We start from the raw sequence: 17,226 nt of genomic DNA on the forward strand, positions 1-17,226 counted from the left end.
ATGTAATAGAATTGTACAACAGTTCAAATGATTCATAGTGTGTTTCCCAGATATGAAAAGTGTACCGTCTTTGTTATGTACTGTATTTTGTCCACATGATTTCTGTGCTGGGATTGACAATAAAACAGTGAATTCCATTTGGTCAATATCTGTTGTTAATATGTGAAGAGATGAAAAGGATAAGATGCTTGAAATAAGAAATTTGGACTTTGACAAAGCAGTGTCGTACTTGTCAGTGTTGATCAAACAGCTTTGTAATTCTGGTAATTCTAGTTTTGAGCATAAAGTTACTCAGAACCAGTAATACAATCTCAGTAACAAGTTCTATTATCTTATTAAGATCCTTAAAGACAAAAAAAGCTTGAAACAAGTGAAATGCTCCAACATAAAAACTGCCTGGTAAGAATAAATATCTTGTCAGACAAAAAAACAAGCATATATTGCCTTGATTTACCATATTTAATCTTACTTAGATTTCAATTTTTGCAGTGCTTTTGGTTGATGGTAGAACCCTTTTGGGTTCCATGTAGAATTCTTTCCACAGAGGGTTCCAAAAAGGGTTCTACCTGGAACCAAAAAGGGTTCTCCTATGGGGACAGCCGCAGAACCCTTTTTTCTAAGAGTGTAGTCTGCTGAGTCGCCGGGGGTTTGGGGCCCCCAAAGCCAGCTTGTTGCCCCCTCCCTGCTGTGAGGCTAGGTCGAGTTGCAGTGACCAACGGGCTTCGGCTTCCTTCTTACACATCACACGACATCAAGGCCGAACAAATCTTTGGGTGTCACAGGGACATCCAGGAGCTCCACTTTCTCTTTGGCTAAGCTTGTCCAGCTTAACAGACAAAGTGCCCTTTCATCCACCACCACCAGGCTCATGGTGCAACCACAGACGGATGGCATTATGGGTGGCCTGGAGGTTTAGATCCGTAATCATACAGATCTCATCCCAAGCATCCTGATTCAGGGTCCAGTTGATTCAGTTGCTTCCCCACATCCTCCAGTAGCTATGCCTGGTAAGCCAACACGTTAGGTGCTCTGATTGATAAAGCCAAGGCTTTGTACGTCTTATGAAAAATGGAGGCAGAAAATCTTCAGCCATCTTTTGTTCAACTAACCTCCCTCTAACATTGCGGCAGGTGACACACTTGTGAATGATACCAGAGACCAGACGTTTGCTCCCAATAATCCAGAAGCCTGCTGCTCGAATAGCTCCATCTGAAAAATGACGGCCTTGGTGAGCCACTTGCTCGTGATAATGTCTTACCAGCAGAGTGGCAACATGATGTGTCCGTGGGATGATGAGAGGATGTTTTTCGTCTTGTAACGTCGGCGGAGGATATGCGGCCTCCCACCCTCAGCAACCCATCCTCATCAATCACTGGGTTCAGCTTTTTCAGTGTACTTTGCTTTGGGAACTCTTTTCCTTTTTCAAGGCAATTTAATTCCTCTCTGAAGGCTAATTCCTTTCACATGTTGCACACAGTGAATGATTGCTGTTTTGGCTTGTGACAACTCACTTGTACCGCATGGTTTATTACAGTCATGCCAGCCTCTGCAGCTGGTGTTGTCCGCACCTTCATGGAAGGATCTGGCAACATGAATGAGTCATGCTGTGGCTTGATTGAGGGCTTTCCAGCTTGAGAACTTCTCAAAGCGATGAGAGCCGAGTTGAGCTCCAGAAACCTTAGAGGCAAAGACAGTGACGTCTGGTCGAATCTCTGCGTCTGCGTGAGGCTCTATAAGGTCAAAATGTACGTTCTCAGGCTTACTCGAGTTTGTTTGGGTAAGGAACGGTGGACCTGAGAACCAACTGGTGTGCTTTAAGAGCGCAGCAAGTGTGGGCCTGGTTGCATGGTCTGCTGGATTGCTGTCAGTGTTTACATAACACCACTGATCTGGATGGGTAGACTTCCTGATGCGAGTTACCCTATTGGCAACATAAACAGAATCTTTTGGTGACATTGTGGATGTAACCGAGAACTATCTTACTGTCTGTGTAGAACTTGGCCGCATTTACATCAATGTCAATTTCGTCTTTGATCAGTTCATACATCTCAACAGCTAGCAAAGCCGCACACAGTTCTAGGCGTGGGATAGTGTGGGCCGGACGAGGGGCCAATTTAGATTTCTCCATGACAAATCCAACATGGCATTGACCTTCCGAGTCAATAACTCTCAGGTAGGCTACCGCTCCTATGGCTACTGTAGAGGCATCCGAGAAGATGTGTAGCTCTCTTCTTTGAGTGGTAGACAAGGAGACTGGGATGTAGGTCTGCTGAATATACATATGTTCCAACTCCATCAAAGATTCCTTCCACATTTTCCATTCCTCTTCTTTTTCTGTGGGAAGAGGGGCATCCCACTCACTCTGATCAGAAGAGAGTTCTCTGATTAAGGCTTTACCTTGCATTGTTATTGGAGCCACAAACCCAAGGGGGTCATAAAGACTATTCACTGTGGATAGGATGCCTCTCCGCGTAAAAGGCTTCTCATTGTGGGACACCTGGAATGAGAAGCTGTCTGTTTCCAGGTTCCAGGAAAGTCCCAGACTCCGTTGAAAGGGGAGAGGATCCACTCCTAGGTCCAGATCTTTTAAGTCTTTCTCACAGTCCTCCATAGGGAAGGCTTCCATAACTGTTTTGCTATTGGATGCAATCTTGTGTAGTTTCATGTTGGACTCCACCAACATTGCTTGTGTTTTTCTTAGAATGTTGATAGCTTCTTCTGTAGTAGCTACTGATGTCAGACCATTATCGACGTAGAAGTTCCTCACTCCATATTGCTTGGGTTCTGTCCCGTGTTCCTTCTCACCCTGTAGCGCTGCTCGTCTCATGCAGTAGATGGCTACGGCTGGTGAAGGGCTGTTCCCAAATACATGGACTTTCATTCTGTACTCAGTTATGTTTCTATCTGGGTTGTTGTCTTCATACCAGAGAAACCTTAAGTAATTTCTGTGATCCTCACGCACACCAAAACAGTAAAACATTTGTTGTACATCTGCTCTTAGTGCAATGCAATCCTTGCGGGGACGCATTAGGACACCCAAGAGTGTGTTGTTTAGGTCTGGACCACTGAGCAGAACATTGTTAAGTGACACGCCTTGACACTTAGCACTGGAGTCAAATACTACTCTTATTTGTTCAGGCTTTTGTGGATGGTAAACATAAAATATGGGCAGATACCAACATTCTTTGTCTCCCTCTAGTGGCGGTGAAGGTTCGGCTTGGTCGTTATCCAGCATCTTTTGCATGAAGTCAATAAAATGACGCAAGTCCTGCGAACTGATGTGAGACGGTTCATGGCCTGCTCCCTGTTATTAGGGAGGCGACGTCTAGTGGGGTGAAAGGGTAGTGGAGCCACCCAGTTGTTTCCATCATCCTGGAAAACCTGTTTGTCCATAATGTCCAAGAAGGCTTTGTCCTCCACTGATGGTGCTGGTTTATCATCGTCTTGTGTTTTGTCGAACACGGAACATCCCAGGCTGTCTGTGTTCACAGTTGTGCTTGGATCTCTCGAGTGCACTGTAGAGGGAGAGATGCGTTTCTGAGCTGTGCTGCTGTAGTTCTCTTTTACCTGGATGATGTCAGGGCAAGGGCTCAGATAGGATGTGCGACCATTTTGAAGTATGTTTGTCCTGAACACGTTAACATTGGCTGGTCGGTGAGCCGTTCCCAGACAGACCTCACCCACGATGACCCACCCGAGGTCGAGTCGCTGTGCATGAGGAGTGTCATGGGGCCCATTGATTTGCTCTCGTACCTTGTGTACCCTTAAGATGTCTCGTCCTAAGAGCAGGAGGATGGGAGCGTCTGGGCCCACAGCTGGAATTTTGTCCATAACTGGTTGCAGATGGGGATGATGATACACAATGTCGGGGAGGGAATCTCCATCATATCGTCTGGCATCATATCACAGTCTATCAGAGTAGGGAGAGTGAGCTGCATGTGTCCATCTATAGACTCCACCATGAAGTTGACGGCTCTCCTGTCTGAAGTCTCTGTTACCCCAGAACACGTCTTCATGGTGTATGGAGCAAAGTTCTCATTGATGTTGAAAAACTCTGTCTTGGCCAGAGATTTGTTACTCTGTTCATCAAGCACTACATGCATTTTGACAGCTTTCTCTCTTATCCCAGCTGGATAAGCTTTGACTAGGCATATTTTTGAACATGATCTTGGATTTGACTGCCTCACCACAGATCTCTGTACACTTTGAGGTGACAGATAGAAGAGCATTGTCACCTTGCTCCCCGCCATGCTCTTTCTCTGAGGTAGCAGTGTCTGTATTTGAATTGAAGGGGCTGGGCCTGGATGCAGAGCAGCAAGATGTCTGTCGCTGTCACACTCAGAGCACTTGATTGACACCTTACAGTATTTAGCTCAGTGCTGAGTTGACCCACAACATCGGAAACAAATGCCATTCTCTTTGAGATATAATTTGCGCTCATCTAGAGTTTTGTATCTAAACCCACAACACCTTTTAAGAGGATGAGGCTTGTGTATTGGGCAGTGATGGTCAGGGTTTTCAACCTTTGTCTTACTGGGTTTGGCTTGATGGTCTGAGGGCTCAGATGACACATCTGTTTTGTATACAGTCACAGGTGTCTTGCTGCTGTACCTGGCAGGTTTCTCACTTTTCATAGACACCTGGTTAGTTGAAGTGTAGAGGGTGAAACTGGGGTCGTTTCTAGTTTTCGCATGGTTCCTGATGAATCTCGAGAAGAACGAGAATGGTGGGAATTTTACCCGATAGTCCTCCTTATATTTGGATCCCTGTGCTATCCATTTTTCTTGTAAACTGAATGGAAGTATCTCTACAATAGGGTTTACCCCCCGAGATGTGTCCAGCTAAGCGAGGCCTGGAAGGTACCCTTCTACTCTAGCACACTCCAGTTCGAGAAGTTTCAGGGCGATCATCAAACTTCAGGAGTCCGGAACTCACCATCTCACGGCGTAGGAGGTACTTGATGAGGTCTGGTGACACTTGTGACTCAGGAAAGCTTTGTGTGTGTGACTGGAAGTGGGCTTGTTTTCCATTTCCACCATGCTGCTGTTCATTTCTTTTGAACGGGAGAGTCTCTTCTCTTGCTCCGTTTGCTACTTTCTGGATTATGGCATGTAGCTTGGTCAACACTAAGCTCTTGTTTCTCTACTTCAAATGGAAGTTCAGCAAAGTAGGGCCTAGCATGTCACAGAAGCTTCCTTCTCAGCATAGGAGACTTGAGCATGTGCTGCGTCCGCCTTGGCACGTGCTTTGATGGCTGCAGAACTCGCCGTTGAGGATCTGCTTGACTGTTTTGATGACCTTGATCTTGTAGATTGAGACTTGGTCCCAATGTGCTGAAGAGGCTCTTCCATCTCTCTCTGTTGAACACCTGGCTCTGGTTGTTGCATCGTAGACTGCTGGTCTTCCCTAGGATACGAGGCTTTGTTGGCTGATGAACGTAGAAACATAACCACCATGTGCAGTTATTCTTGTGCTTGAGCCCGCCGTGATGATGTTTTTTCACTATTCTGCCCTTGAGTTGCGTTCTCATGCAAAACTAGACAGATAGCTAACAACTAAGTCTTCAATAAAACTCCCAAGGTGTGACTTTTCTTGAATGAATATATTGAAAACGTTTATGTTGTGAAACTGCAAAATACAGAAAAGAATATACTTTAGTATTCAATTCACACCGACATACTGTAGCTGTACATTAAACATTTGAAGTTGCATAAATACAAAGCACGTGCTAAGGTACCATGCATCTGGCATGATGCCAAACCATATAGCTAATTGTTACTCATATGGTAATTGGCTAACTCCTTTCATTACTCTAATAATGTACAACCATCTATGTAGAATAACAAAGCATATTACACTAGAAACAGTAACAACTACAGTATTGTATATTTTACAATTCGTTTGCATGACGCACGAGCAAAGTAATACAGCTAACGACATACATGAAAGGCATTGCAATTTGTGTGAGTAAATGCAACCAACCAACATTGATATGTAAGCAACTCTGTATCAATAACAAGATTATCATCACTAGCTAAATGCTTGAATCGAACTTACAAACAAATATTTTCCAAGGCTGAAGCGTGACAAGAAATAACTACACTGAAAGACCTGCACCGTATCGTTGTTTTTAGCTGCTTCTATGCGTTCAGAACGAATTCTCTACTTCCTGTTTGTGTAGTCTTAAGTACCAGAAAGCTCCACTAGGGGACGAATAACGCCATGGAACACAATGAAAATACATTTTAACCATTGTAATAAAATAATCTGTTACCTTCTAACAGGATGGCGGCACAGTTGTAATGCAACAAAATAGAAAAACGCCAATGGGGATTAATACTTTTGCAAGGCACTGTAACTACAGTACGAGTCAAAAGTTTGGACACACCTACTCATTCAAGGTTTTTTCATTATTTTTCCTATTGTCTACTTTGTAGAACAATGGTGAAGACATCAAAACTATGAAATAACACATATGGAATCATTTAGGAACTGAAAAAGTGTTAAACAAATCAAAATATATTTTAGATTCTTCAAAGTAGCCACCCTTTGCCTTGATGACAGCTTTGCACACTCTTAACATTTTCTAAACCAGCTTCATGAGGTAGTCACCTGAAATGCATTTCAATTAGCAGGTGTGCCTTATTAAAAGTTATTTTGTTGAATTTGTTTCCTTCTTAATGCGTTTGAGCCAATCAGTTGTGTTGTGACAATGTAAGGTTGGTATACAGAAGATAGCCCTATTTGATAAAAGACCAAGTCCATTTTATGGCAAGAACAGCTCAAATAAGCAAAGAGAAATGACATTCCATCATTACTTTAACATGAAGGTCAGTCAATACCGAAAATGTCAAGAACTTTGAAAGTTTCTTTGAGTGCAGTCGCAAAAACCATCAAGCGCTATGATGAAACTGCCTCTCATGAGGACCACCACAGGAAAGGAAGACCTCTTTCTTACCTCTGCTGCAGAGGATAAGTTCATTAGAGTTACCAGCCTCAGAAATCAGCAATTAACTGCTCCTCAGATTGCAGCCCAAATAAATGCTTCACAGAGTTCAAGTAACAGACACATCTTAACATCAACTGTGTAGAGGAGACTGTGTGATTCAGGCCTTCATGTTCGAATTGCTGCAGGAAAACACTACTAAAGGACACCAATAAGAAGAGACTTGCTTGCGCCAAGAAACACGAGCAATTGATATTAGACCGGTGGAAATCTGTCCTTTGGTCTGACGTCTTTGTGAGACGCAGTGCAGGTGAACGGATGATCTCCGCATGCGTGGTTCCCACTGTGAAGCATGGAGGAAGAGGTGTGTGGGTGCTTTGCTGGTGACACTGTCAGTGATTTATTTAGAATTTAAGGCACACTTAACCAGCATGGCTACCACAGCATTCTGCAGCGATACGCCATTCCATCTGGTCTGCGCGTAGTGGGACTATCATTTGTTTTTCAACGGAACAATGACCCAACACACCTCCAGGCTGTGTAAGGGCTACTTTTACCAAGAAGGAGAGTGATGAAGTGTTGCATCAGATGACATGGCCTCCACAATCACCCAACCTCAACCCAATTGAGATGGTTTGGGATGAGTTGGACTGAAGAGTGAAGGAAAAGCAGCCAACAAGTGCTCAACATATGTGGGAACTCCTTCAAGACTGTTGGAAATGCATTCCTTATGAAGCTGGTTGAGCGAATGCCAAGAGTGTGTAAAGCTGTCATCAAGGCAAATGGTGCCTACTTTGAAAAATCTATTTAGATTTCTTTAACACTATTTTGGATACTACATGTTTCCATATGTGTTATTTCATACTTTTGATCTCTTCACTTTTATTCTACAATGTAGAAAATAGTACAAATAAAAATAAAATAAAAACATGAATGAGTAGGCATATCCAAGCTTTTGACTGGTACTGTAATTGTTTGCTCTGACTGAGTACATTTTATTAGCGATTAGCGGCTAACAGGATTAAGGCCCAACTTGTTAAGTAAAGACAAACTCGCTGTTTGCAGATGTAAGAAACACAAACTAATTGTGTAATTCTAAAATGCTAGTGGATTTATATTAAGAAGCAAAGTGAAAACAGCATCATTGTCATCACCGTTGTTGCATGTTCTACATTGACCATGCAGACTAAACGCAAGTGTCTAGTGGTCGAGGAACAACAAAACACGCTACTTGACAGGGGGTGGGGCTATGTCTGTGTTAAGCGGCATGGAGAGAGAGCGTATAGAGATGACTCAAGTAGCGTAGTAAACTATAAAAATGGACGTTACACACGGCGTATCACATTTAACAAAACATTTAAATACCGGTATAGAAGGTAAAGTAGAAACCCAAACCGGTCCGTGCATCAATACCGGTATATCGTTAAATACAGTATTCCGCCCAGCCCTAGCAAGGAGTAAGGAGTGTTGTAGGATAAACTGAAACGGAATAGACTTAAGCACAGGCAAAATCCTAGAAAACCTGGTCCAGTCTGCTTTCCAATAGACATTGGGAGACAAATTCACCTTTCAGTAAGACTATAACCTAAAACACAATGCCAAATATACACTGGAGTTGCTTACCAAGACCACGTTGAATGATCCTGAGTGGCCTAGTTACAGTTTTGACTTAAATCCGCTTGAAAATATGGCAAGATTTGAAAATGGCTGTCTAGCAATGATCAACAACCAACTTGACAGAGCTTGAAGAATAAAATAAAAAAAGAATGTGCAAGTATTGTACAATCCAGGTGTGCAAAGCTCTTAGAGACGTGTAATCACTGCCAAAGGTGATTCTAACATGTATTGACTTGGGGGTGTGAATACTTGTGTAAATGGGATATTTCTGTATTTCATTTTCAATACATTTGCAAAAGTTTCTAAAAACATGTTTTCACTTATTGTGTGTAGAGAAAAAGAAATTGAATCCATTTTGAATTCAGTCTGTAACACAGCAAAATGTGGAATGTTAATTGGTATGGATACTTTCTGATGGCACTGTACTTCTATCACGCCAGTATCCCTGCATATTGTAAATATGGTATTGTAACTGACTGTATATAGCTTCTTACTTACTCATGTTTTTATTTATTTTTGTATTTATTTCTCCTGTGTTTTTTCTACCTTATGCTATTTTTAGTGCTATATTGATTACTGCATTATTGGGTTTGGAGCTTGCACCTAAGGCATTTCACTGTACTTGCGTGTGACATTAAAACATAGTAGTTATGACCACTTCAAGCCTGACTGTGACTCACCCTTCAGTGCATGCGACAGAGACAGTGCATTCGTGGTCTCATCGACTATAGAGCCTGACTCCAAACCAGCTGGCTCAGACTCACTGACTGTATAATGCCCACGTGAGTTAGTAAGTATGGTCACGGTCAGCATTTTCTCTCCCCCCAAAAACCATCAGAACAGTAATTGATACAGAACGGAACGTAAATAACCTCAGGATAAGCAGAGAGAGGATTAGAGTATGTTTACAGAAGGATATTTGATTGAAATCATGGCTATTTGGAGAGAAAAAATAAAAACCTTCGGGCCCTTTTCAATCAAATGTTTCCGGATGAGTCAAAATCGAATTCTTCCCATGCAAGAAGACAACATTTGCATTTCCTAATGTCTCTTATAAATATTTATTTTAATTTAATAGGGCCCTTAGCGGAGTTTTTTTAAACTTCCTGTATGGTCATTGAACCAGATAATAGCCCATGGACATAACACAGTACACACTACAGCGTTATATAATGGTCTGTAATACACACGTAACTATCTTACTTATGAGCGTGATATTAAGATTGGATAGTGGTCCAACAGCGATGCCCCTGAAGGATCATATACTGTGGGAAACCCCAGATACTGTATGTTGATTTAACCCCACAGTATGTTTTTGTAGTGTTGGTGTTACCAGGGAGAAATCCATGTAGGAGGTGAATGAGGGGTTGACAGGTTGTATCAAATCCAGTAGCCTGTAGACACCAAATGTAGAACCATAACAACAGAACTGCTTTACAAACGTGACAAAGTTGTATTCTATTCAGTACTCCAGGCTACAGAAAGATTGATGATATAAACCCTCAGAACCCAAAATGTACGCTTGTTTTACTTCAGTGTTTGTAAACAAAGTCAATGTAAACAAACACTATATAGCCTCAAAACATGGTTAAAACTATCATTTTAATATCATGGATGGTCAGACCTTGCATCCATAGCTCTGTCTATGAATTTGAGTGGTTACATTTCTCCAGCCCCATCACTCAGCTTTCTACTGAAACAGGGATGTTGAGAGCAGTTTGTTGTTTCTACTGCTTAGACTAAAACATATCTGAAATAATTAATAATAATTAATAATAATTCTACCAGATATGGGAGAAATGACCATTTTTTTATGCAACTAGAGCAGTTATTTGCTTATGTCTCAGTCACCATGATGACAAACACTAGTTGACATTCTGATTCTCATTTGTGTTTGAACTTTTGTTTAATTGAAATGCTTTGTTTGACAACCAGCAGAAGAGAACCTACTTACCATTTGAGACCTTACTGTTTGACTGGAGATGACAAAAAAGGATCTTGCCACCACCATTCTTCACCGTAGGTATGGTGCCAGGCTTCCTGCAGACGTGACGCTTGGCATTCAAGCCAAAGAGTTCAATCTTAGTTTCAGCAGATCAGAGAATCTTGTTTCTCATGGTCTGAGAGTCTTTAGGTACCTTTTGATAAAGTCCAAGCGAGCTGTCGTGTGCCTTTTACTGAGGAGTGGCTTTCGTCTGTCCACTCTACCATAAAGGCCTGATTGGTGGAGTGCTGCAGAGATGGTTGTACTTCTGGAAGGTTCTCCAATCTCCACAGAGGAACACTGGAGCTCTGTTAGAGTGACCATCGGGTTCTTGGTGACTTCCCTGACCAAGGCCCTTCTCCCCTGATTGCTCAGTTTGGCCGGGCGGCCAGCTCTAGGAAGAGTCTTTGTGGTTCCAAACTTTTTCCATGTAATAATGATGGAGGCCACTGTGTTCTTGGGGACCTTCAATGCTGCAGAAATGTTTTGGTTCCCTTCCCCAGATCTGTCCCTCGACACAATCCTGTCTCGGAGCTCTACGGACAATTCCTTTGAACTAATGACTTGGTTTTTGCTCTGACATGCACTGTCAACTTGGGACCTTATATAGACAAGTGTGTGCCTTTCCAAATCATGTCCAATCAATTGAATTTACCACAGGTGGACTCCAATCAAGTTGTAGAAACATTTCAAGGACGATCAATGGAAACAGAATGCAGCGGAGCTCAATTTCGAGTCTCATAGCAAAGGGTCTGAATACATAAACATGAACTCCCATCCTGGACCTTCTCCCAAGGCAAAAATCTTACAGGACCTTCAATCTCGGTATTTCTCCCGAGGCAACATCTCACAGGACCTTCCGTCCTGGACCTTCTCCCAAGGTAATATCTCACAAGACCCTCTGTCCTGGACCTTCTCTCAAGGCAACATCTTCACAGGCCAAATATCCTTCCACCACACACTATCATTTCAAACCCTGAGAATAAATCATGTTTTAATTTCCCCTGGGGTGAGTTGAGGTTACAAATGACGTAACACATCATAAAACAGAAATATTCCTATAAGAGTAACGCAATAAAATAGACGTATAAAATGAATGTGTGAGCATGTTTTACATGTGCCCATGTCAATTACCTAGAGCCCATAGGATTCCAGTTGGCATTTAATATGATGGTATAATTGTACCCTCCAACCTGTCCTGTTAAGTATATTGCACACCCTATGACTTGAGCAACATCATTTGGAAAGTAAACACCTTCCCCCCCTCCCCCCACACACACCTCACCTCTATAACGTATGTCAGTTAATCCCAGATGTGTGTATAGTCTCAAAGTGTGAATAGTCCTCCCTATTTAGAGAGGTGAGTGATGTTCACATGTTTATGTATGCTTGTGTTGAGCTGTGGAAAGTTAAGCAAGACCAGATATAGACTATTAAATCTAAAAATGTCCGTGTTAGCATTTGCCAGCCGGTCATCAACAGCTCAAGGCTACATCAGAAATCAGACTACTTAAGCACTGAGAGAACCAGAGAGATGAGAAGAGGGTCAGCAGCACAACAAATAAGTGTGAAAGAGTGAGAAGAGGAGCATAACAGGTCCTGTTGATGACTCATCTCATAGACACAGGAAATATAGTGCTGTTATCACTAGCCTCCTAGGGACCAGACCTATCCACCAAAATGAATAAAAACAAATTCAATCTCATTATCAGCCTGGATCCCACCACACACACCCTGTCCAACTCCACTAACCCCACCATACAAGGGTCTAACATCATAAAACCGTCTTGATGAGTTCAATACAACCCTTCATGTAAGATGTACAGTAAGAAGACATCTACTGTGTGTACCCTTGTTTAAGGGGAAACCTACAGTATATGTTTATTCTTAAAACCTTGCTACTTCATTGTCTGAACCCATTCATACTAATTCCATCTTTGTCATGTTTCACCCACGGTAGTACATTCTCCTCACTGTGCTTGCACAATCAACTAGGTCTTCCCTCCATCATCAAAGTAATAATGATTGCTAAAACCATGATTGACTCAACATCCATGTCAAATAACATTACCACTTTGGACATACAGTAAGTGGTGAAATCAAAACATGTGGTGCTATTTCAGAATAACAAAATATTTATCAGTAATCAACACAAAAATGTATGCAAATAACAATGAAATGGTTCTTAAAATATACTGACTACCTTGCCTATGTTGGTTCTGTGTTAAATGTCTTTGAAAGTTCTGTGTTAGTGTGTATTGGTGCAGTATATGAAACAGCTGGGTTGGTGTGTATTGGTGCAGTATATGAAACAGCTGGGTTGGTGTGTATTGGTACAGTATATGAAACAGCTGGGTTAGTGTGTGTTGGTACAGTATATGAAACAGCTGGGTTAGTGTGTATTGGTAAAGTATATGAAACAGCTGGGTTGGTGTGTATTGGTGCAGTATATGAAACAGCTGGGTTAGTGTGTATTGGTACAGTATATGAAACAGCTGGGTTGGTGTGTATTGGTACAGTATATGAAACAGCTGGGTTAGTGTGTATTGGTAAAGTATATGAAACAGCTGGGTTAGTGTGTATTGGTAAATTATATGAAACAGCTGGGTTAGTGTGTATTGGTAAAGTATATGAAACAGCTGGGTTGGTGTGTATTGGTACAGTATATGAAACAGCTGGGTTAGTGTGTATTGGTAAATTATATGAAACAGCTGGGTTGGTGTGTATTGGTACAGTATATGAAACAGCTGGGTTGGTGTGTATTGGTACAGTATATGAAACAGCTGGGTTGGTGTGTATTGGTACAGTAATGATCAGAAAGGAAAATAAACTGAATGATTAGTAAATTGTTAAACGGATCAGTGAGTAAATCAATGTGGTTGCTACAATAGACAAGTGCTTACTGATATTATGTAGGATCCTAGTTTTCCCCTTACTGTCCAGGGAAAACACAACTCACTCCAAACTCATATCTATTTATTTACCAGAATAAAGGAGTGGGGAGAGAAATCTCTATTTGTTCACAGGCTTACACTTCCTGACTTACAAAAACAAATGTTAGCAGAAACGGACTTGCTCACACACACACACACACACACACACGTACATGCACACACACTGAGAGAGACAAAGTATAAGGGTTTAGACATGCTTAACTTCCGTCTGCATTGGGTCAAAATAACCTTTGCTGAAGGACAATATATAATAGTAAATGAATAAAATACATAAAATTGATTCCAAGCATATTGGCTGTATTACACACTACAAATAGAGGGGAAGTCATCCTTGTAGGAATGAGATTGAGCCATTGAAAACCCAGGCATATTGACTGAGATTGAGCCATAGAGAACACAGGCATAGCCTAGGAACATCTGGGGAGAAAACACGCAACCTCCCATACACACACAGTATTTTTCATTGTGGCCCTTATTGTATCAGTTGTCTTAATAGTGGCATGTGTGTCTAGAGAGAGAGCACAGGGTTATGAGAGAGAGAGACTTTGTTTTGGTAGATTTGATGTGTATGTGTTGTAGAGATGAGAGAACAATAGCACAGAGCATGGGTCTGTTGAGTACATACACACACATGTCATTTTCCTCTGAAATACTACTCCGGAGCTGCAGTGAATTTCTTGTGAATTCCTATTTCCAATAATAAATGTTGTGCATCATCACCTCTTAAACTATTGGAAACGAGTCAAGGGCCAGACAGAAATTGGACTTCATCCAACAGCCATTTTCTTGATTGTGTACACATTGAGTATAGAAAATAGAATGTTTTTTTTGTTTGAAGTGTTACTCCATAAGCTAATATAGTAAAAGCAGGAGTCTGGTGGTTCTGACTGTGTAAATAGACATCTCAGGTCAACATCGTACAATATTATGTACAACCAGTTGTTACTGCTCTGGAGTCTAGTTGAAAAGCTCAAACGTAGCTAGTTGTGAAATCCTAACAGGTGCCTGCCCTCTAAAACTTGGAATAACAACTATGCGGCATCTTGCAAGGAGCTGATACTCTGTGTGTTAGCATTGATTATATGTTGTTTTTTAATTAATCAGAACCACACTGACAACCCACAACTCTTTTTCAGAATTAAACCCCCTCAGAGGAGATATACAAAGATACGTGACATACACAGAGAGAGAGAGAGGGAGGGAGAGAGTCAGAGACAGCATATACCTTTACCAAAGCCAATGAGACGGATCTTGTTCAAGCATTGCCACAAAACCTAACTGAACAGTCAAAATGTATAATGACCACCCATTTAGTGTGTCCAACTACACTAAAATATTACTACCTGCCATGTTGTTTTCTGCAGATTATAGTACTATTCAACAGTTCTGGCAGCATTTGTATAAACACAGCCTCTTGTGTGTTAATGTCATGTGTCATCACATATCGTAATAGTTTTATTCTATATCAACTCCAGATGTTTTTGGGATTCCATCTCTACATTCTGTGTGTGTGTGTGTAAGTGTGTGTGTGGACCATATTGCCTGTTTACGCATTTGTTATTATGATAATGCTCACTCGTTTGGAGTGTTGTTGTATTTACTGTCCTCAATCTCTCTGGCCTGTAAACCATGAGATACACACCGACCACCATGTCATATGGAGTCTTGATCTCACGCTGAAAGATGCAGTCTGGGATATTAAGCACAACAAATTTGTAACATATTGTACAAATTATATTATCCCCCTTTTTCTCCCCAATTTCGATCTTGTCTCATCGCTGTAGCTCCCCAACATGCTCGGGAGACGATGGTCGAGTCATGAGTCCTCCGAAACATGACCCGTGCTTCTTAACACCCGCCTGCTTAACCCGGAAGCACTGTTCAACTGACGACCGAGCCTGCAGGCGCCCGGCCCGCCACAAGGAGTTTCTAGAGCGTGAGGAGCCAAGTTAAAGCTCCCCCCGGCCAAACCCTCCCCTAATTCGGACAACGCTGGGCCAATTGTGCACGGCCCTATAGGACTCCCGATCACGGAGATTTGTGATATAGCCTGGGATCGAACCCAGATATGTAGTGACGCCTTTAGCACTGCGCTGCAGTGCCTTAGACCGCTGCACCACTTGGGAGGCCCCACAAATTGGATAATTAGCATATCATGCGAATTGCAACAAACAAACAGGACATATGATGTAGTACACAAAAAAACAGGGACCCATTTATAGCTTGTGAGCACCACTTTCAAAACTACTGTCTGAAATTATACTAAAGTTCTGGAACATCACTTTAAGATATGCATCCTTTGAATCAGAGATGGGTTAAATCCGGTTTTCTACCATAATGATTTCACCTATCCAAGTCAGATGAGTTATCACATCAAGTAATTAGTGGTAGAACACAGAAAAGAAGTGTGTGCTGCTTAATTACCAGTGTTTACTAGTTCTTTCTCTTCTGACTTTCCTATGCACAAGGTGTAGTAAAGAGGGATTCTCTGTAAGGCAAACACAATCATCAAGTATACCACAGAGAGACAAAGAGAGAGGAAAACAGTGCAGTGGAAAACAGTGTAATCTCAGACAGTGGGAGAGAGTTGGCACAGTTGACCCCACATAGTGAAATATCAGGACCTGGGTAAATCATTCAACTCTCTTCTGTTTTCCTCCTTTTTTGCCTCTCCTCCCCGTACTCCTCCTTTCGCTCTCTGTTTATGTGTTCACCAAACTACAGCATCTCTGCCAATTTGGTAAACACATAAACAACTGGAGTTGCAGGATCTCTTTTACATTCTCTCTCTCTGTCCAAACCTGAAGGGAAATCCATCATTTCTTTCTGTAAAAACATTTATGCCAAAATGGAACCTGTCATTTATCCCCCAAATCTGCTTGGAGTTCCTTTAACATGAAGTCATCACATTCCCCTCCACTCTATCGATCATTTAATCCCGGTTTACATTTCCGTTCTCATTTTTATATCCCTTTTTATCAAATGCAGTAAACTGTAAATGTCCAACGTCACTGTCATATTCTTTAATGATGTGAAGTCATGGTTACTCTTTTAGATTACAGTATGTCAATTCATCAGAGAGAGAGAAAAAAAAGTGGCCTCACATAGTACAGTGGTCAGCTAATTCACAAATGACCAACAGATTATTCTTGTGACACTACAGTACCAATCCAGCCCTAACCCATGTCACTGGCCTAAGATCTTTAGAAAATACATTCATGAAGTCCAGTCGCACTGTTGATCACAATCTACAAGTCCAAATAACATGCATTTACCAGGACCAGCTTTGTGACTATTATGCAATTCTGTCATCATTGGGCTGGCATAGAACATATTATATCCATATTTCCCCTCTGTATGAATCTAATTAATATTGAAATAAACTACTTTTCTCTCTATGAACCAGAGGGCTGAAATATTCTCTCTGATGTTCACCAGCTGTTCATTGCACTGATTGGTTTTTCATAGTGCATCGTTATGTGAGAAAGGGGGAACCTGAATCAGGGTTTGTATTACTGGCTGATGCTTGGTGATATTTAGGGCCTATGTCAGCTGGGTAGGAAATAAGGAGACTCCCCTCAACTGTAGAGGACTGGAGCAGTGAGCGCAAACAGTTTCTTAAGCTCTGGTCTCAGTTTCTGAATGACCTGTGTACACATTTTTTTATTTTTTTTATTTCACCTTTATTTAACCAGGTAGGCTAGTTGAGAACAAGTTCTCATTTG

At 41.7% G+C, this 17,226-nt stretch overlaps 1 protein-coding gene across 1 annotated transcript; it reads right to left on the minus strand.

Moving 5' to 3' along the window:
• Positions 1–445: 445 nt before the first annotated feature.
• On the minus strand, positions 446–6,143 carry LOC135564299 (uncharacterized). The gene is made up of 2 exons (XM_065008818.1): positions 6,058–6,143; positions 446–5,628 (listed from the first exon to the last, which is right to left on the minus strand). Exon 2 carries the CDS (start codon positions 3,242–3,244, stop codon positions 1,922–1,924), a length of 1,323 nt encoding a protein of 440 aa, XP_064864890.1. The 5' UTR covers positions 3,245–5,628; positions 6,058–6,143; the 3' UTR covers positions 446–1,921.
• Between the last annotated feature and the right edge of the window lie 11,083 nt (positions 6,144–17,226).

The sequence above is a fragment of the Oncorhynchus nerka genome, linkage group LG24 (assembly GCF_034236695.1).
Source record: "Oncorhynchus nerka isolate Pitt River linkage group LG24, Oner_Uvic_2.0, whole genome shotgun sequence".
Lineage (NCBI taxonomy): Eukaryota > Metazoa > Chordata > Actinopteri > Salmoniformes > Salmonidae > Oncorhynchus > Oncorhynchus nerka.